The sequence below is a fragment of the Hemiscyllium ocellatum genome, chromosome 18 (assembly GCF_020745735.1).
Source record: "Hemiscyllium ocellatum isolate sHemOce1 chromosome 18, sHemOce1.pat.X.cur, whole genome shotgun sequence".
Classification (NCBI taxonomy): Eukaryota; Metazoa; Chordata; class Chondrichthyes; order Orectolobiformes; family Hemiscylliidae; genus Hemiscyllium; species Hemiscyllium ocellatum.
The window spans coordinates 49,126,266-49,149,391 of NC_083418.1; the positions used below are offsets into that span (position 1 = coordinate 49,126,266).

Below are 23,126 nucleotides of genomic sequence, written 5' to 3' on the forward strand. Positions count from 1 at the left end.
ACTTGTCTTACACAAGATGTAGTTTCTTGATTAATAGCTACATTGAATTTTTACTTTGTAATTATGCCTATCAGAAACCAAAGAAGAAATGTAGGCCTCCATCCTGACCTCATGTGACATTGGCCAATTCTCCACCCAGAGGCCCATAACATAAGACAGGTTGGAGTTTAATGCAGCTAAGATATTGACACTTTCAAAACCATCACCTTATAAAACAAATGTTACATGAAATGCAAGCTAGACTTGTGCTCAACTGAATCTGTGCATCTTGCAAAAAGATTACTTTACACTTAAAAAAATTAAGTCAATGATGATCGATCATCGGAACCATTAGTTTAAATGATTTCATCTAAGAGGGAAATATTGAATCTGCAACATTAACAAAAGTATTGTTGGAGAATAGTTCAGTTTTTCATCAAGAAAAATGGAAACAGATCAATCAGCTTACCTCAATAGTTTTATTTTTTGGTAGATTAACAGCACGTTTTAGTTTCTTTACAGCATCCGTGACAGCCTTGGTCTCTGCACCATCCAGTGCATTGCATATATCCTTTACAGATTGGGTAATCTGTTCCACCATTTTGTATTGTTTCCCCTAGTTAAAATTAAACAGGGCAGAAATATCATTCATAGATGGATAAAGCTAGTCATATATGCAAAATATACTTGAATTCAAGACAATTAGAATTCTAAATATTATACAAATTCTTGCAATTTAGATTAGTCTACTTTCTGCAGAAGAATGGTATACAAAATGAGCTGCAGTGAGATATTCCTTGATGAATATTCATATGGCATTAAGCATGCTGCGAAATTCATCTGATGCACTGCTCAGTCAATTTTGCTTGAAACAATTTTTTTTTAAAGACTACATCCAAGAAATAAAAAAAGTAAAAAGATTTGCTGCGTGGAGGCACTTATCACAGCTACTGTGTATGTCAAATCACTTTGCTGTCAGTTAGCTATTTTTGATGTATATTCACTGTTAAAAATTTAGGAATCTGCTAAATTGCACTCAGCAAACTTCCACAAACAGGGAGTGAGATAATGATCAAATTATCTTTTTGTTTCAGATTTTGCTTGAGGAATACATATTGGTCAGGACATGAGGGATAATTACTTTGTCTTCTTTAAAGTAGCACTTTTGGATCTGCGACATGAGTGAGCATATAAGGCTTCAGTATAACAGCTCATCACTTTACTAGAGAAATTTTCCCTCTGCGCTGGAGTGTCAGCACAAATTTTCACGATTAAGCTCGAGTGTCAAGTGGAACCCCAGCACCTTACTATTCAAAAGGCAAGTGTGTTACAGCTGACACACCTTTGATTCCAAATAGTCTCGCTTTTGGATCATTATCGTGATTTTGGGCAGCAGTACCTGGAAATAAATTCTTGCTATTTATCCTTCTTTGTGGAAGACCCAGCAACTTGACCAGCAAGGAAGTTGGCAACTTTTCATTATTTGGAGAAATATTTAAGTGCAACTCTACTCAATCCTTAGAGAAACTCACCTGGTCTGACTGCATCTGTGGAGTGAAACGAGTGTTAATTTTGAGTCCAGTGACCCTTCTTGAGAACCCCCTCACAGTGGGATTCCACAGATGCTGCCAGACTTACTGAGTTTCACCCAGACTTCCTGAAGTCCAGTACCCACAGCTTTGTTTCATTATGCTGAATCCTCCATTACTAGACTGAAAGGCACCAATGGAGAAAGGGAGGACTGCAGATCCTAGAGATCAGAGTTCATGAGTGTGGTGCTGGAAAAGCACAGCTGGTCAGACAGTATAAGAGGAGCAGGAGAATTGACGTTGAGCATAAGCTCTTCATCAGGAATGTGACCAATGTTCATAGCTCAACAAGAAAGCTCTACAATAATCAGATGCTATTCTGGTTACAAGCTGCTGTGAAGATCATTAGCAAGTCCAACACTTATTGCACATACCCAATTACACTCAAGAATGTATCGTTAAAACACCAGCCTATACATTGTACATACACTAATGTAATTGGGTTGGAGTTGGAGGACTTAAAATAGCTGTAAACCAGGATAATGCAAAAGGATCTTGCACTTTGTTATGCAAAGACTGTAGGTTTGGCATGTACTGTTGGAGAGAAAGAGTGAATGCTTAAGTTAGGGTTTGAAAGGGGGAATTGATGACATGGACTGCTTTGTCCTGGATGGTGTTGAGCTTTTAAACTATTGGTGGAGCTGCACCTATTGAACCAACTGGAGAATATTTCACCATACATGACTCACACCTTTTAGATGGCAATTTGACTTTGGGATTCAGGTAGCAATCTACTGCAGAGATTCTCAACCTCTGGCATTCTTTTGTAGCTATTGTATTTATATAGCTGGTCCGGTTTAGTTTCTGATCAATGGTAATTCCCAAGAATGTTGACACTGGGGCAATTCAGTAATGATGATGCCATTGCACATCAGGGGAAGATGACTCTATCCTTGCTTATTGGGGATAGTGACTACTTGATAGTCAAGTGACAAATTTTACTTGACATTTATCAAGTCCAGCCTGATGGTTATCAAGGACACCTCAGGAATTGTTCTTTACTCATTCAAGGAGGCAGAAAATCCATGATTAGTCTCATTATTTAAAGACAATTCCAAACTCCTTCCTGACCTTCTCTTCCGTGACTATTGATGTAAACACTTTTCACAGATGTTCAAGACCAGGGGTCATTCATGCAAAACTACACTCGACAGAACACTTGTTCTAGGTATGCAAACACAGTTCAAATTTGATAAACAGAAAGTATACCACATTGTTTCCTAGTTCAACTAGATTTAGATTTGGGTAAATCTGATATGTTAAACATGGTTTAGGAGCATTTATCTGCATCATCTCTCATGTTTTAATATTTGAAAATACCAGATAAAAGGCCTTTTTTATATCAAATTAATACTTACTTCTCTCTGAAGACATGCTTTAGTACGAGTATGATAAACTTCCAGAAGCTCAGCAAGAGATTGCCTAGGCCAAAAAAAAGTCATAAGTGGCCAAATCAAAGTAGTAGCGAATGATATTTGATTATGGAATTAAAGGTTTACCTTGTAATAATGTCTTTGAATGGCTTTTCCACCCGACAGAGATACTTCTCAAGACCTGTAGGTGTTTCATCATCTTCCGCCTGTTTGTTTATTTGAATACATTATCATTTCCAGCAAGACTGCTAGTTATCAGCCATGCTCCATCCACAAGAATGAAGACAATATTTACAGAATATTTTTCATGCAATGTTTTCAACAAGTTTTGCATTGAGACTTAAACTGTATTTACTGTTGCGATTTATATTTAAAAAAAAACAAGTAGCAAAATGTGTACTCTTTAAAAAAAAATTGCTAAGTTGGATACTATCCTTGCTGGAATAAAAAGCCATGAAATAAGGAATAGAATGACTCCAAAATGGTAAAAATTGGGTTTGAAGGAAATTGTTTTTCATGCCTCAGCATTATCAATACCAACCGTGGAAACGTGAACAAAACACTAAGCAGCATATGAAGGGGCAAGTGAATCATATGCTGCAAGTGATAAATGTTACACTGAAACTACCAAAAGAATGCTACATACTGCCAATAGATTTCACTCAAAACAACATTAAATTGAAATGTGCCGTACTTAAAAGTCTCTTGCTGCTGTACAATTCACAGTTTTATGGGTACTTTGACAGCAAAACTTAAAATATGGAAGGTCAAAAATGTTTTGTTCAAGTTAACAGCATTTGTGGAAAATAGTACAGGCTTAATTTGAAATTCTAAGAAATAAACCTTTGCAATGTTGTTGAAAGTTAATTCTTTAAAGAAAAGGTTTTCAATAAGCTTACCCTTTCCTTTTGGTCTAAGTGTGTTGAAGTGAAGTACAGAATGAGAAGATTATTTGGCACTTTGACCCAAAGTTAACACCAGAAAATGAGTTTAGACATACTGCATCCATAAGAAACCACAGCTATTCTCCCTAAAGATATTCCTCAGCTCTAAATTCAGTACAGATTCATGGTCACATTAGTGAATTCCATTTCCAACTAACCAGTCATTGTTAGAAGCTAAGATATTTTCTTTTCAGTACCAAAATCTAGTGACTACAAGAATCACAACTGAGACTGCATTTCATTACATTAAAAAGGTTTTTTTTTGCACCAGGGCTATTTGTAACTTTTTAAAGTTTCAGTTGGCTTGACTTCAGTATCATAAGAATTATCTCAAAAGTACAAAAAGTGAATTGATAAACTGGGCTCACCATGCGTGACATGGCTCTGGACATTGTACTGCGGTTTAATAGTTGCAGCTTGATCTCAGCATCACACTTGCGACAATTCTGAATATATTCGTGGCTTCCTAAGCAGTGTTTACTGCAATATTTGAAAAAACATCACACTTAAAATTACATTTAACAATTTGCAAGATTTCTTTAACTACACCCGGTAGATACTATTAGAGGAATTATTGCACATACCCAACCTTAAATAGTGGTTACTGGTTTTATAAAACTCCTTTAAATATACATCCCAAGATACTTCACAAAGGCACCATAAAATAAAAAGACACCAAGTCATATCAGGAAAAATTAGGGAATATGACCAAGTTGAGTATGCAAGGACAGCAGCATTGGATGACCAGTTCGGAAACAAAATAATAGGCAGGAATGAAGGATTCAAGATAGAATATATACCTGGTTAGAGGTATAGATCAAAAAACAAAAAGAATGCATTCATATTTAGTGTAGGTTAAAGACCATCAGTGGGAAAGATGTAAACGAGGAAATGAGATTAAAAAAAATCAAGAAATCGACAGTAGTTTTAATGGGTTCTTATATAAACTGGACATGGGGTGGGATGGTAGTACTTTGAGAGACACACACACACACAGAGACACACACAGAGACACACACCTTCAGAGCTTCCAGTCCAATGAAAAAGAAGCCAATGTTGGACCTGGGTCTTAGCAATGGCCAAGTATAATTAGTGTCACTAGGAGAACATTCAGGGGACATTCAAGGTTTAGGTTGGCTATGGAAAGTGTTAACAATCTAGTGTTTAAAAAACTAAATTGGAGGAATGCTTCCTGCAATGGGCTAAGGGTCTAGTCCAAGATAAATGGGAATTAAAAGTTAGCATGCAAAACTAACTGCATAATGGTCCACTTTTAACAAGAGTGGCAACTGGTCAGAAGGATGAAAATCAGGCAAAGGGTCCTCTTGCAATGGAGTGGTAGTCTCCATACACCTGAACCAGAGGAGTCACTTTCAAGTCCCACCTGTTCCACAGGTGTGCAATAAAATCTCTGAAGTGACAGATTAGAAAAATAGGTCAATAATAAAACAATGAAAACCAAACAAGTGCAGTCACAGCTGGATGGAAGACAGTGTTACATATCCTGTAAAAGAGAGACAGTATAGAAAACAGGAGGACGATTATTAACTTTATCACTGTCACACATGACAGTACCATGGCAATGCAGCAGAGATAGAAACCTGACTAAAAGAAATTCAAACAAACACCAATTCTGGGAAAGTTGGGCATGAACTTGGTCAAGACAAAATTTTAAACTCTAAAGTGCAAGCTGGACCAACAAAGTCTACAAGTTCATATCAGAAAAGCTCTGCTGATTCAGTGTTTAAAAGTTAAACAGATAGTGACTTTCAGGCCAGAACACTGTACACAATTTAAGCAATAAAACCAATTTGTAACCAATTGTAAGCAACCTTACAATTATCCTTTTTTTTAAAAAAAAGGACAGCCCACTGTAGTCCATTGCCTGCAAGACCATTGCAAGTAGTATCTTATTGCTTTAGATGGAGTCATTGAATTTTTCATTTAAAAAAGCAGCCAGAAATAATTCATCAACATACAACAAGAGAGCCTAGGGCATTCTTTTAATCAGAACCCCAGTCAAGAGCATTAACCTCATTTCTCTCAGCTGCTTTATAAATTTACGAACATTTTTTCATTTACTTTGAATAATTCAAGGAATATTAGATTAAACATTAAAACCTTCTAATGTCAGTAACTATACGAAACTTAAGGAATGATCTAGAAGGCAGCAATCTTGTATCTGTGCAAAATTTTCAAGCCAATAGTTTAATAGGATAAAAAGTACAAAATTACTTGTATCACCACATGTGGAATCTGGCTCCTAATCAAGATGAATATTCGATTTCTAACACACACACACGTTTTTCAGCTCTGAATTGGAGTTCTAACCACCCAGTCCCCTGCTGCTTCCCTAATTAAAATGAAAGACGCCAAAAGCTGACATCAGTTGCAGAAACTAATTTACACACCCATGTAAAATATTGAAATATTACAGCTAACAGACTTTGAACACAGACATTTGTTAAGTAGTATAGATATAACATTAGAAAGACCTTAGTTCAACCTTTCAGCACATCTTGTGTAAAACTAAAGGAAAAGTTCTAAAAACATAGTATCAAAGGAAAACATGCCAAAATGAGTGGAAATTGGATTCTTGATGAAATTGAATTGAAATTTGGTCTGCTCAGAACAGATGCTCAAAGAAAATTAGACAATGATACAGAGCACAAAAATGCTGCACTCACTCAAAAAACAAAACAACTGAACATGACATTTAGAAAAACAAGTCAAATTAAGCAACTTCAATATGAAATTATTCTAATGTAAAGAGTTATTGTAAGTCAGAGTTCATATCATAATTTAGAGAAATATAATTGTATTTGAGCCTCTTACTTCTGCAACACTTCCTCTTGTCCACAGACTTTCAGTATGTAGCTGCCAATGTCAACTTTATTTAGGTCATCATGCGCCCAGCACAAAGCCTGCATTATAATAAGCTCTACGTGGGAACTCACTGGAAAATTTAAAAGAAGTTCAAGATTAGTATAAAAGACCTGTAATCATCACTTGCACCTTTTTTACATCAGTAATTTTTACTAAACAGAATTTAAAAAATCTCAAATCAGTTTGCAGTGACATCTCTTCCATGATTTTGAAGAAATTAAAGAATTATGACTACTTCCCCCATTTAATACAGATTTGCATAACAGGGAAGACAATCATCTGGTGTAGCTTCTAAAAATATGTATAACTTTGCCCAGAAGTCTATTGTCACTGAAACATTCTAGGACATGCATAAGTTAAGAATCATCTTCATTTATGCAGATTATTTTAGACTAATGTGATATAAAGCTGTGTTGATCTTGGAGACAAAGAAATTACACAACCACACTTGTCAGAGTACAAATGGCATTCAGCTAAAAAGACATGAATTTAATTGATTAAATTAAAATGGTTAAAACTCAGAATAGAGCAAACAGACAAGTCCAGATTTATTTCACGTCTCGAGAAATAAACCTCGTCACTAAGCAATTTTGGGAGAGAGAGTTACAAAACAAAAAGGTGACTGAATACATGGCCAGGAAGAGGTGATTCAAATAGACTTGCAAAGAGGAGTGAGCGAGCAAGGCAGTGGGCCTTTAGAAAAGTTGCTTCAATATTCAGGGTCAATGCAGGAGAAGGTTCTCAACTTTTAAAGTTGACTTCACCTGGTTTAAATTTATATAACAACTAAAACAGATATCTGTTGATTTCTGAAAGCAATGAGAAAGATTAGAAAGAATGATCAGGAACAGTTCACATTTAGTAAAATCAAACAAAGATTTTCAGTTTTACTAATGTTTCAGAAAATAATTTTTGCATAACTTGATGTCACATGAGCAGTTGGATAGCAAGATGGTACTTGACATCCAATATTACAGAGGAGAAAAATACAAAAAAAAGGGGAGATGCATTCGTATACTGCAGAAACTAAAATCCAGAAGTTGCCTTGAAAAGGTAGGCCAGTACAGGACATCTTGGAAGTTGGAGGGAAAATAAACAGTTCAGAGAAAGGACACTGGTCATAAATACCTCAAGAAAATCTCAGATTGAAAACTAGACTATTTTGCATATGACGTGTTGTTGCTTTGAGAGCGACAGATTTTGTGTTCAAACTTTGCTTACTTTCATAACAAGTTGGCTTGGAACACAAGTAAGGCATTCACATTGTTTAATTTGGCAGACCATGCACTCTTGCCTCCAAACATATGCTAGTGACATGCCAACTCAATGTAGTTTTAGGATTAGAAGCAACTAATTGTTTGTTATGTTTTTTTTGTCAAATTATTTCTCATTGAGGACAAAAGATTAAAAATGTAATGAAAGCAAAACTGCTGTACATGAATTCATTGATACTTAACTGGATAACTCAAATATTAATTGGTTCTCTAATCCTTAGAAACAACAGATTGAGGTGGAGATGCTGAAGAAAAAAAAATAGGAGAAAGTACTATTAATAAAAAATAAGTGAGGGATTGCAACTCTCACTTTGCCTGCCAGCTGCTAGAAAATAGCTGCTTTGGCATTCAAAAGCAATCTCACACCTCTTCACCTGTGTTTTCTTTGAGTCAGTGTTGTTTGATCATAAACATTTCTATTTCACACTCACATAGTTAGGTGAGCATAGTTTGATTCCATGAACACTTTCCAAAGCTGCGTTGTCCAGAATCGGTCTAAGTATTTCAGCCAATTAAACAGACACAATGGATCAAAAACCTGGGACCTTTCTTACCTCTATTTCGGTTCACTCATTATGAAAGCTAGCTTAACCATTGGGAAGCTCAAATTTAATGTTTTTAGCATCCTGAAATGCATGACATTTTTCTTTATCAAATAGTTCTCATTTATGTTCTCAAGATATTCAGCAATCAAAGTAGATCCTTTTTATAATAACACTGAGGGCCTGAATTTGTCATGTGTTTTAATGCAAAGATCAAAATACACATTCTCATTTTATACATTCCTACAACAGTTAGACTTGTACAGTTAAAGCCTGAACATACAAAATTATAAAAATATACACAGTCATTATTTTTAGTTCAAAATTTGACATCTTAAAATTTCACAAAATAAATACCAGAAAGATTTCAGGCTGTAGAATAACATTCTTAAACCAGCCAGAGTAAGCAAAAATGTCAAATGATAACAGAATTAGACAAAAGGCTACACAAAAAAAAACAGAAAATGCTGCCCTCATCTTTTCCCTCCCCTCGCCCAACAACGATGCATTCCCAGCCCTGATTCCACCCAAATCAGTATCCACATCCAAGAGATGCCATCACCAGACACTTATTCCCTTATCAGCATTCCACAGAAACTGTGCCATCTGGGACACCCTGATCCACTTCTCCTCCACTCCCCATACTTCCAAAGGTACCTTTCCATGCAATCAAAGTAGAACGCTTGGCCATTTACTTTCTCCTTCATCACCATACAAGGGCAGTCATGGTACATGTCAGTACTGTTATAAAGTTGAATGAGCATTCTGTACCTTTAAGAGAAAGTGAATGCTGTTCTGAACAGAGATTACAAGCAACTGTTTCTGACTAGAGGGCAGACCCAGAGTATACTGGAAAATTAAAAAGATGTAACATTTGGCTGTGAAATGAATACCTGAGTTTTGGCTGATGTTTTGACAACAATTTGAATTTAACCAGTTTAAATTATACCCCAAGATAGTAAAACCCAATCGAGTTTGGGCTTGTTTTGCCAACATTGAACCAATGAAATGATCCGATGTTGGGGTAGGACGGAATAAAATGTGAACATTTTGAAAACTGGTAAGAGAGAGAAACCCATGGAGAGCTAATTGCCCATCTAACATCTTGTTCTCAAAGAAATTAGACTACACTATCAAAGATACCTTTTCATAAGAAACATGCATAAAAAGGAAGACAATGACCCAGGGAGATCCTCAACAAGATGATACAGAAGACAACAGCAGCTGTGTGGTTTTGAAATGAAGTTAATGCAATTTTAATAAGCGTCTTATTGGAACAGCATATTGTTTTAGTTATCAGCAGATTGTAAAACAGTTAAGAAAAAATGGGGCTTAGAATTGTGAATAGTTGTTTAATGTTAATTTTTAGAGAGTTAATGAATAAATTATTACTTTCTTTACATAGTGGCATTTGGGAGTTCTCAGTCACTCATTTTAACAGATTATGAGGTGAGGCGAGGCAAGCTTTTCTGGGTGTTTGGTCTAATTAAGAGTGGTTCACCTGAGTGTTGTAACAGTACCAATAACAGGAGTTTTAAAAAAAAAGCTCCCGCAACAAGAATCAAGTAAGCTCGGTAGTATGTAAAAGAGAAAGACTATTAAAGCTGGATTGCTGTCAGTGCCATGGTGCTATTGGGTATAGGAATAGGTCATATGAACTAGTGAATGATGTAGGGTTTCAGACTTTTGGATCATTGGCACTGCTTCTAAAGTGGGTGAAACCTGGACAAACTGAATGGGTTGAACCTGAATGAGCAAGCTATTATAATTTGGGATATCAGTTGGAATACTGAGAATCTGGAGCATGTTAAGATTAATAAGGAGTTAGTCTTGCAAACGTTTCATCCCCTTTCTAGGTGACATCTTCAGTTCTTGGGAGCCTCCTGTGAAGTGCTTCTGTGCTGATTCCTCCGGCATTTATACTGGTTTGAATCTGCCGCTTCCGGTTGTCAGTAGCTGTCCGCTGCAGTGGCCGGTATATAGGGTCCATGTCGATGTGTCTGTTGATCGAATTCATGGATGAGTGCCATGCCTCTAGGAATTCCCTGGCTGTTCTCTATTTGGCCTGTCCTATAATGGTGGTGTTGTCCCAATCGAATTCATGTTGTTTGTCATCTGAGTGTACGGCCACTAGGGATAGCTGGTCGTGTCGTTTCGTGGCCAGTTGGTGTTCATGGGTGCGGGTTGTTAGCTGTCTTCCTGTTTGTCCTATGTAGTGTTTTGTGCAGTCCTTGCATGGGATTTTGTAAACCACGTTGGTTTTGCTCATGCTGGGAATTGGGTCCTTTGTCCTGGTGAGTTGTTGTCTGAGAGTGGCTGTTGGTTTGTGTGCTGTTATGAGTCCTAATGGTCGCAGCAGTCTGGCAGTCAGTTCAGAAATGCTCCTGAAACAGAACAGCCAGAGAATTCCGAGAAGCATGGCACTCATCCACGAATTCGATCAACAGACACATCGACATAGACCCTATATACCGGCCACTGCAGCGGACAGCTACTAACAACCGGAAGCGGCAGATTCAAACCAGTATAAATGCCGGAGGAATCAGCACAGAAGCGCTTCACAGAAGGCTCCCAAGCACTGAAGATGTCACCTAGAAAGGGGATGAAACGTTTCCAAGTCTAACTCCCAGCTCGGCGAACAGAACCACAACAACGAGTACCCGAGCTACAAATCTTCTCACAAACTTTGAATAAGGAGTTAGATTTTTTTGTAGGCATGCAGATAGACAAATCCCCAGAGTCTGATGAGATATACCCCAGGCCGTTATGGTAGGCAAAAGAGGAGATTGCTGGGGCCTTGGTGGATAGATTTAATACTCTGCTAGCCACAGGCAAGGTGCCAGATCACTGGAGTATAGCTAATCAGGTTGCTTTGTCCAAGAGCATCAGGAGTAAGCCAGATAATTGCAGATCAGTTAGCCTGACACTATCAGTAGGGAAATTACTGGAAAACTCCTGAGGGTCAAGATTAATCAACATCTGGAAAGGCTGGGATTGATCAGTGATAGTCAGCACGGATTTGTTACAGGGATATTCTGACTGGCTAACTTAACTGAGTTGTTTGAAAAATTGACTATATATATTGAGGAGGGTCAGTGCCGTTGATGTGATTTGCATGCAAACCATGTGATTTGACAAAAATACGACATAAAAGGCTGGTCCATGGTATCGGAGGCAAGTTCGAAAACTGGACAAATAGAGCTAAAGGGTGATGGCGGAAGGTTGTTTTTGTAATTGAAGCCAGTGACTCAGCAGTGTACCACCAGGATCATTGCTGGGACCATTTTTGTTGTTGTGGACATTGGTGGCTTAGAAGTCAAAAGCAGGAGGTATAATTTGTAAGTTTGCAGATGACAAAAATTGGTGCTGCCGATAGTGAGAAAGATGGTCTCAGGCTACAGTCTAATATTGATCATCTGGTAAACTGGACAGAGTAACAGACAGATGAAAATGTAATGCTGGTAAGCATGAAATGATGTATTTTGGAGGTCTAAGAACATACACAATACACAAACACTGAGGAACAATGGCACCTTGGGGAACAGGTTTGCAGATCCCCGACAGTGTCAGCACAGGTCGATAGGGTGGTGAAGACAACATATTGAGGCAAGCTTCCTATTAGTCAGGACATGAAAATATTGAAGGAAGGAAGCCTTGTTACAACTTTATAAATCATTGGTTAGGGCTCAGATGGAATACTGTTTGGAGTTCTGGTTACCAAGCTATTTGAAGGATGTGATTGCACTGGAGAAGATGCAGAAGAGATGTTGCCTGGAGTCAAAAAGTTTCAGTTAAGGAGAGACTGGATAGCCTGAGTTTTGTTTTCCTTTGAGTAGGATAAAGAGTGGGGGGTGGGGAGGGGATTTGTTTTAGGTATACAAAGCTATGAGTGGCATAGAGTAGATTATGAGAATATTTTACCCGTATAGATGTTTCTAAAGATCAAAAGGAACAAGTGTAAAATGAGGAGCAAATGATGTAAGGGATTTCAGCAAAACAAAAAACACCTTGAAGTTGACAGAAATAAGGATTGTGCTGCCTGAGAGGGTGGCAAAGACAGGTACTCAACATTTAAGCAACATCTAGATCAGGGCTTCATACACCTGGGCTAAGTGCAGATAAATGGGATTATTGTAATTTGAGTCTAGATTAGAGTGGTGCCAAAAAAGCAAAGCAGGTCAGGCAGCATCCGAGGAGCAGGAAATTCAATGTTTCGGGCAAAAGCCTTTCATCAGGGAGCTCCAGTCCTAATGAAGAGATTTTGCCCGAAGCGTTGATTTTCCTGCTCCTCGGATGCTGCCTGACTGGATATGCTTGTCCAGCATCGATCTAGATTCTAGCTTCCAGCATCTGCAGTCCTCACTTTTGCCTTAGTGTAATTTGATGTTTGTTGGTTGGCATAGATCTGATGGGGCTGGGGGCCTGTGTGTACTGTATGACTGACACCTTCCAGATGAAGCAGAGATTTGCCTGCGCTTCATTTGCTGTATCTGCTGTTTACAATATAGTCTCCCATACAGTGGGGAGATGAAACGCAGTCTGGGTGACTGCTTTGCCAAATACCTACACTCTCCGTAAAATAATTGAGCTTCCAGTTGCCTGTCCTTCAACACTGCCATATTCCCATGCCTGGTGCAGTGCTCCAGCATGGTTCAACATAAGCTGGACAACAAAGTCTCATGTTCTGCCCAGGTACCTTACAGTCTTCAGGATTCAACACTGAGCTTAACTATTTCAGAATGAGAACATCCTCCTCTATGTTTGTTACCTTCCCCCACCCCCAATCCACTTCTCCTTCATGCCCGCTGAGCAATGCTGCCAAATCCATGATATTTCAAAAATCTACTTCCCTCCTCTTCACATCTCTCTGGGGTAGAGCATTTCAGACATTTACTACCCTATTTTTTGTACTACTTGCAAATGTAAATGCAATATGTTCTTCCTCCTCTTTTAGGTCAATATAGTTAACAAATCATTGAAGCACTTGGACAGAAACTTGTGTGATGCCTCACTAGTTACGTAATTCCAGCTCAAAAAGATCCATTAAGCCCAAGTCCACCTTGTGTTTGTTAATCAATCCTCAATGAAACTAATACATTCCTTCAATACTGGAAGCTATATTTTGTTTTTATGGCATCTTACCATATATTTTCTGAAAATCTAAACACATCGGAGATGTCAAAGATTTTCATTTCATTCTAATCTCAAGAAAAATGTGCACTAGGAAACTAATGCTCGAAACATGTACACTTTAAAAATTCAAATTAATTAAGTTATGCGTTATAAATAAAGTGAATTCTTTTAGTACTGCATACTTATTTTGTTCCACAATTACTTTTCTCGGATGTTGCTTTAGTCCCAATTATGCAGTCAAGCCCTCAAATAAATTATCTACGTTAAAAGGTCGATCTCATAACGTTTGGCCTAATCAAAATGGTCTCAAACTTTGTATGAAAATTAAACCAGTTGCTACCTCCACACACGGCTGTAGTTTGTCATACCAATAATTTCATCTTTAAAAATAGAATTCTCTGACTTGAATCAATTATATATCAACAATGTACCACAGCTGCACTCTCTAGAGTGGAAGGACTTCTTTTAAAATGGACAAGTGATCTCTCACCCAGAATTATAACAGCACATGATACAATACTAAATGCAAGAGTGCTTTACAGAGGTTTAAGTAAACAAACATCTGCCTAAAAATATCACAGAATCAGGTGTGGCTGCTATTCACTGCAGAACTTATTCTTAACAGGAAAATATACAAACCTTGGAGAGAGTACAAAGGAGAAGATGCAAAGAAAGAACATGGTGAGAGTAAAGCACAATGAAAACAGGGGCAAGGTGAGCACTGTGTAAATGTAGAAATCATCTCCAGTCATTACTTGCTTGAATCTTGACCACAATATATTTCCATTTTGTCTAGTTCGGAGGCTGACCATGGTACACTGACCAATTGGAAGGCCTCTGCAGACATAAGCTTGAAAACTTCAGGGTTGCAATGTAAGGTGCTGTTCAATGACACCTTCCAAAACTTTGACCTTTGCCATGCAATGAATAAAGACTCCAACCATATAAAAGAATACCATCACGCCTTTACCCAGCATCCACCTTGCTTCAAGTTGTGCATCATGACTTCACAGCCTATCACCTGTTCCTTCCTCATTATACAGTCAACATGCTGGATCTTTTAGCATTTAATTGTTAAACATTGAGCATTCAGGAGACACATTCTTCTGGTTAAACTTAGGAGTGGTTGCTCAGAAAGAAAAGGGGAGCTGGTAAAAAGGTAAAATACAAAAAAGGCAGACATTTTAAAGATGTAATTATTGGAACAAGTGCCAATGGATCTCAGACTAGAGATCCTCGATTGGAGATGCTAACCTGGGACAATCAGGGAACCTTGGCTGACAGACACCTACAGGCTATTCAGTCTTGTCATTAGAGGGACTAGCTCTGAACAGGCTGGTCAGAGTCCATGGACTGTGCGCATGTGAGTAAAAAGGTGACTTCGTGAAAGAGTACTGGCCTCTGTACAGTTATTTCAAAGGCAATGACTAAAACTACTGTTGCAAGGCTCTGACAGAGTACAATTGTCTCCAAGGGACAATTGGCAACAGATCTTCCATAGCAGATTTGTAGACAAAATAAAATGGAAGTTATAAATATATAGCAGCAACTAGAAAGAATGCCATGTACGTATCTGCTCCAAATCAGTAAAATACAGTTTCTCTACAACAAGTAAAACAATATTTTTTAAAAAATCCACATTTGACCTAAGGAATACCTAAAATTTGATCTTCCATTGTCTGTCATTCCATAAAGCAAGCAAGTGTTAGAACAGCAGAAACAGGTTTTACTACGCAATTGAAAAGCGGGTTAAACATTTATCACAAGTTACCTGAGCACTTGCAAGCAAGTTGGTTGAGCCAGGTTTAGTTGAATTATCTGGAGTTAAATCATTGCAACAGGGAAAAATTGCAACTTGTAATTTCTCTAAAAGGGAAGGGAAAATTCTAAATTTGTATTCAGTGACCAATTAGAAGTACCTATTTGTGCACAGAACATTTGTTGCGTTTTCTTGACCCACAATACAATTGCACGCTGTCTTGGAGAGTTGAATGGCCTCCTTCTGCTCCAATTTATGTTCTTATATTGATACCGAAAAATGCTGTTTAAAATAATCATGTACTAACATTTTAAAAATAAACTAATGTCTTTAAATTGAGATAAGCATTACTAGTGAACCTAAGCAAATGTCACTATGGCAAACCGTATAAATGCTAAATTTTCAAAATGAACGAATACAAGAGAAATGAATGCTCAGAGTTAATTCTCCCTTCTGAAAGTCATTGAAGACCTAATTGGCAAGGATTCCCTTAATCCTTTATTTGTCTGAAAGTGTTCAGACTTTTGTTTCATAAGATGACAGAATTTAATCTCTACCAGAATTATCATTTGTTGCTGCTTCACAAATAAGTCACTACTCACAATTGTACCTAGTCAGTAGCACTTCTGAAGATTGGAATTATAGTAAATTTAAAAAATTACTATAATTCCAATCTGATTAATCGCACAAGTTAAAGACATTTATATAGCCTGTTTCCTGTGGTTCCCCTGCTTCACAAGTGAAAGGGATAAAATTAAACAAATTATTTTGCCAAGTTCTAAAATAGTGACCACATTTCAAAAGTGCTAATTGGTAGACATTGTGTTGTTGAGATTGGAACAGGAGCAAGTCTGTACCTTGTTGCGCCAAAAAGTGTGGCACTGGAAAAGCAAAGCCAGTCAGGCAGCATCCGAGGAGCAGGAGTCAACATTTTGAGCATAAGCTCCTCTTCATCTCTGAAGAGCCTATGTTCAACATGTCGACTCTCCTGCTCCTCGTATGCTGCTTAACTGGCTGTGCCTTTCCAGCGCCACACTGAGCCTGACCTGCAGTCCTCACTTTCTTGTATGCCTAACTGCAGGCTCAATAGCTAAATCGATCGAAATATATAAACAATTTCAATTACATTTCACCTGAACTAGTGACTGAAAAGCAGGCTACTGGAGGTATTTTGGATGTTCAAGTTAAACAAAAAACACCTAAGGTCAAATGACCCCTTGAAAACCCTTTAAATGCAAAAGATAAACACTGTATATACTGGAACACAAAAAAGTTACAGAAAAGCTAGAGATCAGATCAAGAAGCATCAAAACAATGAAATCGATAACTGACTGAAACATTAATGCCATTTCTCTATTCATAGATGCTCAGATCTGTGACTCATTCAGGAGGGCGGTCTTTATTGGATGATACATATATTTATGCATGTTCGTTGTTAATGTGCATTTTAAATTTAAAACAATTATAAGCTTTAAAGCATGCAGCACAGAAGCAATGTTTAAACTTCCATGAGAAAATACATTTGTCATCGAGCTGAAATAAAGTTTAAACATTTATCAGATTAAAGCGATTGATCAGAATTAATCATTTATATAGCAAAAAAGATCAAGAATTAATTCCACAACCTATTTTCCAGAATTTCTGATTTGTCACACAATGGAGAAATATTTGGACATTGATAAAAGGATCAACTTCCACATGAATTCTATGTGTGACTTTGAGCCATTTTAAATTTAAGTGATACCTCATTCACAAAACAACCGAAAACGCATATCCTCAATTGCCAACGGTGGAATATTTGTTCAAGATATTTCATGCATGTTTACAGTCAAATGTAAAAGGCTTCTCATCTCATGCAATTTACCAAAATTAAATTTCAAGGAACTATTAAAGATATCTATGCATTTTGCAATAATGCTGAAATGTACACTTCACACTGCTTGCTCAAAAATAAAATGGTAAAAAACTTACCATCACAAGTAAAGGTGACTGGCTCCTGAAACTCTTCAATCTCTATCGAGACCTTCACACTAGCATTTTCTCCATTCATATCACGGTGAAGCATAACAGGACTCAAAATATAGCCTGGATTTGTGGAGTGGTCACTATATGGAAATGTGGATCGTAATCTACAAGTGGGGGAAGAAGAAAAACAAAATTGATAAAGCAAGATTTTAACTTCAAACAGATGACATTAATTTGTAGAGTCCAATTACTGTTATTTCTTAAGAACACCTTATTAGGATGGTATTATAGACCCCCTAATAGTTAGAGGGAAATTGAAAAACAAATTTGTAAGGAGATCTCAGCAATCTAAGGATAAATGGGGTGGTTGTGGTAGGGGACTTTAAACTTTCCAAACAGACTGGGACTGCCATAGTGTCAAGGGTTTAGATGGAGAAGCATTTGTTAAGTGTGTACAAGAAAATTTTCTGATTCAGTATGTGGATGTACCTATTCGAGAAGTTGCAAAACTTGACCTACTCTTGGGAAATAAGGCAGGGCAGGTGACGGAGATGTCAGTGGGGAAGCACTAAGGGGCCAGCGACCACAATTCTATTAGTTTTAGAATAATGGTGGAAAAGGATAGACCAGATCTAAAAGTTGAAGTTCTAACTTGGAGAAAGGCCAATTTTGACAGTATTAGGTTAGAACTTTCAAAAGCTGATTGGGGGCAGATATTTGCAGGTAAAGGGGCGACTGGAAAATGGGAAGCCTTCAGAAATTAGATAAGGAGAATCCAGAGAAAGTATATTCCTGTTAGGGTGAAAGGAAACGGTGGTAGGTGTAGGGAATGCTGGATAACTAAAGAAATTGAGGGTTTGGTTAAGAAGAAGAAGGAAGCATATGTCAGGTATAGACAGGATAGATCGAGTGAATCCTTAGAAGAGTTTAAAAGCAGTAGGATAGACTAAAGAGGGTAATTAGGAGTGCAAAAAAAGGGGCATGAGATAGCCTTGGCAAATAGGGTAAAGGAGAATTCAAAGGGTTTTTACAAATACGTACAGGACAAAAGGGTAACTTAGGAGAGTACAGGGTCCCTCAAAGATCAGCAAGGTGGCCTTTGGGTGGAGGAGCAGGAGATGGAGGAAGATACTAAATGAGTATTTTGCATCAGTGTTTACTATGGAAAAGGACATGCAAGGTATAGAATATAGGGAAATAGATGGTGTCATATTGTAAAAATGTCCATATTACAGATAAGGAAGTACTGGATGTCTTGAAACAAAATTTGTGGGAAGCTAGGGAAGTGATTGCTGGGTCCCTTGCAGAGATATTTGTATCACCAATAGTCATAGGTGAGGGGCCAGAAGACTGTGGAGGTTGACTAATGTGGTGCCACTGTTTAAGGGTAGTTAAGACAAGCCAGGGAACTATAGACCAGGGAGCCTGACGTCAACGGTGGGCAAGTTGTTGGAGGGATTCCCGAGGGACAGGATGTACATGTATTTGGAAAGGCAAGGACAATTAGGCATGGTCAACATGGTTTTGTGTATAGAAAATCATGTCTCACAAACTTGATTGAGTTTTTTGAAGTAACAAAGGGGACGGAGAGCAGAGTGGTGGGCATGATCTATATAGACTTCAGTAAGGCATTTGACAAGGTTCCCCATGAGAGACTAGCTAGCAAGATTCTCATGGAATACAGGAGAACTGGCCATTTGGATACAGAACTGGCTCCAAACGTAGAAGACAGAGGGTGGCGGTGGAGGGTTGTATTTCAGACTGGAGGACTGTGACCAGTGGATTGCCACTGATTTGGATGCGAACATAAAAAAGGTATCATTGTAAGTTTGCAGGTAACACCAAAATTGGAGGTGTAGTGGACAGCAAAGATGACTACGTCAGAATATTACAGGATTTTGACTGGATGGGCCCATGGTCTGAGAAGTGGCAGATGGAGTTTAATTCAGATAAACGTGAGGTGCTGCATTTTGGGAAAGCAAATCTTAGTAGGACACTTAATGGTAAGGTCCTAAGCAGTGTTGCTGAACAAAAAGACCTTGGAGTGCAGGTTTATAGTTCTTTCAAAGTGGAGTCGCAGGTAGATAGGATAGTAAAGGAGGCATTTGGTACGCTTTCCATTATTGGTCAGAATACTGATAGGGGAGTTGGGTGGTCATGTTGTGGCTGTACAAGACATTTGTTCGGCCACTTATGGAATGAACTGCCAGAGGATGTGGTGGGGGCTAGTACAATTGCAACATTTAAAAAGCATCTGAATGGATATAATCAATAGGAAGGTTTTGGAGGAATGTGGGGTGGGTGCTGACAGGTAGGAATAGATTGGGTTGGGATATCTAGTTGGTACGGAGAGTTGGACCAAAGGGTCTGTTTCCATGCTGTACAGCTCAAAAATTTCATGTTTGAGTCTATGTTTGCAGTATAGATCGGACAGCAGTAGGAAATACCAATATTTAGCTTAGCATTGGAATATTTACACAAGATATTCACATGGCACAATCAAGTTTTTTTTAAATTGCTGGCTTAGCCAGTGATGCCCATGATGTTGAAATAATCTTGAAATGGTTCTTGTTTACAATATTCTTCCCATGCAAAACTGCAGATTGAAATATCGAAAAAGAGATCAACTAATCTCCCTCAGGATGATGGATTTGCTAGGTTGTTGAAACCCAACGATCTTACGTCTTATGCATGTATTTCCAAGAGAGTGTAAACATGAGGAATCAAGTGGAAGTGCTGTGTCATCTTCACAAGCCTGGACAGCACTGAAGCAAAAGCTTTATTCTGGCTTCTCTACAAAAAGCATCACTCCTGGCGAAATCATATGTAAATGACACAAACTTAACTTTGAAAGCCAAGCAATCACATTTGTTAGGATGAATTCAAGTTGTTCGTTCTTACTTAATAAGTTCTCGCCAAAAAGCTGCCACCTCCTCATTTTGTGAATAAGTTTGTTCCAGAATATTTTCGCTTTTAAGATCATTATTGGTCCCATTGTCAACCTGTAATGAAACCAGAACTTCTAAATCAAAACAGACAGTGCAATACATTAAACACATTAACCATAATGCATAGCAAGAACCAATGCAATAAACCTCGTTAAATTTTCCCCACAGGGAGTTTAGGTTCTGAAAATGAGCTAAGTAGGTCAGTTTACTGTTAAAATTACCTCAATATCCAAAAGCTGTTGCAATACGATATTATTGTTGTTCAGTCTGAAAGCTGGAACATTTATACATTATAATTGCATATCTAATTTTTGCCAGTGATTTACAGCCAAACAGTGCTAAACAGAGGTTGGCTCTGGAATGCCATAAACACATTAGTGCATAACATGAATGCTGCAGATAAATATGGAAAAGTGCACATGTGAAGAGCAGCTAATATTTTTCCATACAAACCCTGCTGAAAAAGAATGCAAATATGTTCTTTAAACCATACTGAAACATTCTCTGGAATTTGCAATCAAGTTTAACTTGATATGGAGGTGCCAGTGATGGACTGGGTCGACAAAGTCAAAAATAGTTACATGATAGCAGGTTATGGTCCAACAGGTTTATTTGAAACAGCTAGCTTTCGGAGCCCCCCGCTCCGTCCTCAGGCAACTGGAAATGAGTTGCAAAAGATGCTCCGATAATGATCCAATTACATAATTTTATTAACCTTTTAAGGAACGTATCCAAAGTTATGCACACAGGCCTCTACAAAGGAATAGGCATTGTAAAGAATATAACTGCATCATTAGCGTGCTTCACTGTCTGTCATGGGTGCTTTGCCAGTGAACAAAATGAGGTGACCTAATTACTCAATTTGCAGAACATTCTTCCAGTGTGCGCACTCACAATTTTAAAGTGGGAAATGACATCATACAAAAAAGAAAAATTAGGAACTGAAGTAAAGAGTTTGCTTTTTCCCATGGGAAAATCTTAGTATGCAAGCATAACTCGAAAGTAGATCAGTGCGCCATTTTCCATTACATTTCAAAAACCTTGGGAGTTTTTCCACTTGAATGCTGTTTAGTTTGGTCTTGAAAAACTGAAACAACATACACTTTAGCTGCATGTGACATGGAATTTGAGAGGCAGTCTAATTAAAATAACGTTAAACTCATGCCATGAATGGTCAGTTATAGTTAAAGTATTAAAATGCACTTTACAGTTTTCCTATTCAATGTCAACTGTATTCTACTTCCACTATGCGAAACTCACTTCAGGACAATACTCAATGACAAAACATTCTACCCTTCTTCAACTTGAGGTCACAACTGAGTTTCAACTCTCAGCAAGTCAAATTCACAGTCACTTTCGAGTTCCTTGACCTGCGGTGGCTACTATCAAGCAATATTTTGACCCCCCTGCCCCATCCTCCAGAAAAGGACAAAAATTTTAAAATTATCTCATGGGATATGGGGGTCAAATGTTGAGACATTTGTCCTCTATATGGGATTTCCTTTGACTGTTCTGCTTGTTAGGCCATTTCAGCTAGTTGAGAGTCAACCATAACATAAGATATCAGAGCAGAATTAGACCATTTGGTCAACTAAGTCTGCTCTTCGATCATAGTTTGGGTGTTTCTCAATCCCACTCTTCTGCCTTCACCCTGTAAGCTAGCATCACCGGACTAAGAAAGAAACAAACAGTCTCAGTCTTAAAACCTCACCTCAACAGTCTTCTGTAGCAATGAGTCCCACAGATTCACCACTGTCTAGCTGAAGAAATTCCCCATCTTGTTTCTAAAGAGTCATCCCTTTACTCAGAGGCTGTGCCCTCAATCTTTACTTTGAGTGGAATCATCTTCATGTCCACTCTAACCAGGCTTTCCAGTATTCTAAGTTTCAATGAGGTTACCCCTCATCCTTCTAACTTTCAATGAGGACTGACCCAGAGTCCTTAACCACTCCTCATATGACAAGCTTTTCAGCCCCAGGATCATTCTTGTAAACTTCCTGAATCCCCTCAAGGTTAGCACATCGTTTCTTAGATTATGGAGCCCAAAATATTGCCCATGCAGTTTGACCCAAGCCTTATACAGACTCAGCAGTGCATTCCCACGGTTGTATCTAACCCTTCAAAATGAATGCCAACATTGCATTTGCCTTAATTGCCAACTGAACCTGCATGTTACCCATAAAAAAATCCTGAACCAGGATTCCCAAGTACCATTGTGCTTCGGATTTCCAAAGCTTTTCCTCAATAGCAAAACATTTTATCCTTGCGTTCTTCTTAGCAAAGTGCATAACCTAACACTCTCCCACTTTGTATTGTGCACCATTTCTTAGCCCATTCTACTAGTTTGATCAAGTCTGTCTGTAGCCTCCATACTACCCATCCTTCCATCTATCTTTGTTACCTACAAACTTAGCCCCACTTAGTCCCTCGCCCAAATGAGCACATCATCTGCAATTCTAATTCTGGTCTCGTTACTTCCAATTTTAAATGTTTACCATTGGTACCTATCTCTTTGGCTGCCAAGTCGTGAAGCTCTGAAATGTCCTCCCTGTACTTTTCCTCTTTTTCAACAAACTGGTTTCTCCAATTAACTACATAATTGTAGCTCCACATCCTGGCAATCATTCCCATTTATCTACTTTTCACCTCGGATTTATTTGTGCCCTTCCTAATGTATGGTGTGCAGAACACCAGTAGAGGCTGAACTTGGATTTCATACAGATTTATCTTAATT

The 23,126-nt window shown here is 38.1% G+C and overlaps 1 protein-coding gene across 6 annotated transcripts in view; it reads right to left on the reverse strand.

The window, feature by feature from the left end:
- Positions 1-23,126, reverse strand: part of pik3c2a (phosphatidylinositol-4-phosphate 3-kinase, catalytic subunit type 2 alpha) — a 164,926-nt gene that overhangs the window by 67,900 nt on the left and 73,900 nt on the right. For all 6 annotated transcript variants that reach the window (XM_060838951.1, XM_060838947.1, XM_060838949.1 and 3 more), the window contains 7 exons: positions 20,346-20,446; positions 17,451-17,608; positions 6,721-6,841; positions 4,254-4,365; positions 3,068-3,147; positions 2,927-2,990; positions 449-595 (listed from right to left, as the gene is read on the reverse strand). In XM_060838951.1, coding sequence (XP_060694934.1) covers positions 449-595; positions 2,927-2,990; positions 3,068-3,147; positions 4,254-4,365; positions 6,721-6,841; positions 17,451-17,608; positions 20,346-20,446 — 783 coding nt within the window. The remainder of the gene's footprint in view (positions 1-448; positions 596-2,926; positions 2,991-3,067; positions 3,148-4,253; positions 4,366-6,720; positions 6,842-17,450; positions 17,609-20,345; positions 20,447-23,126) is intronic.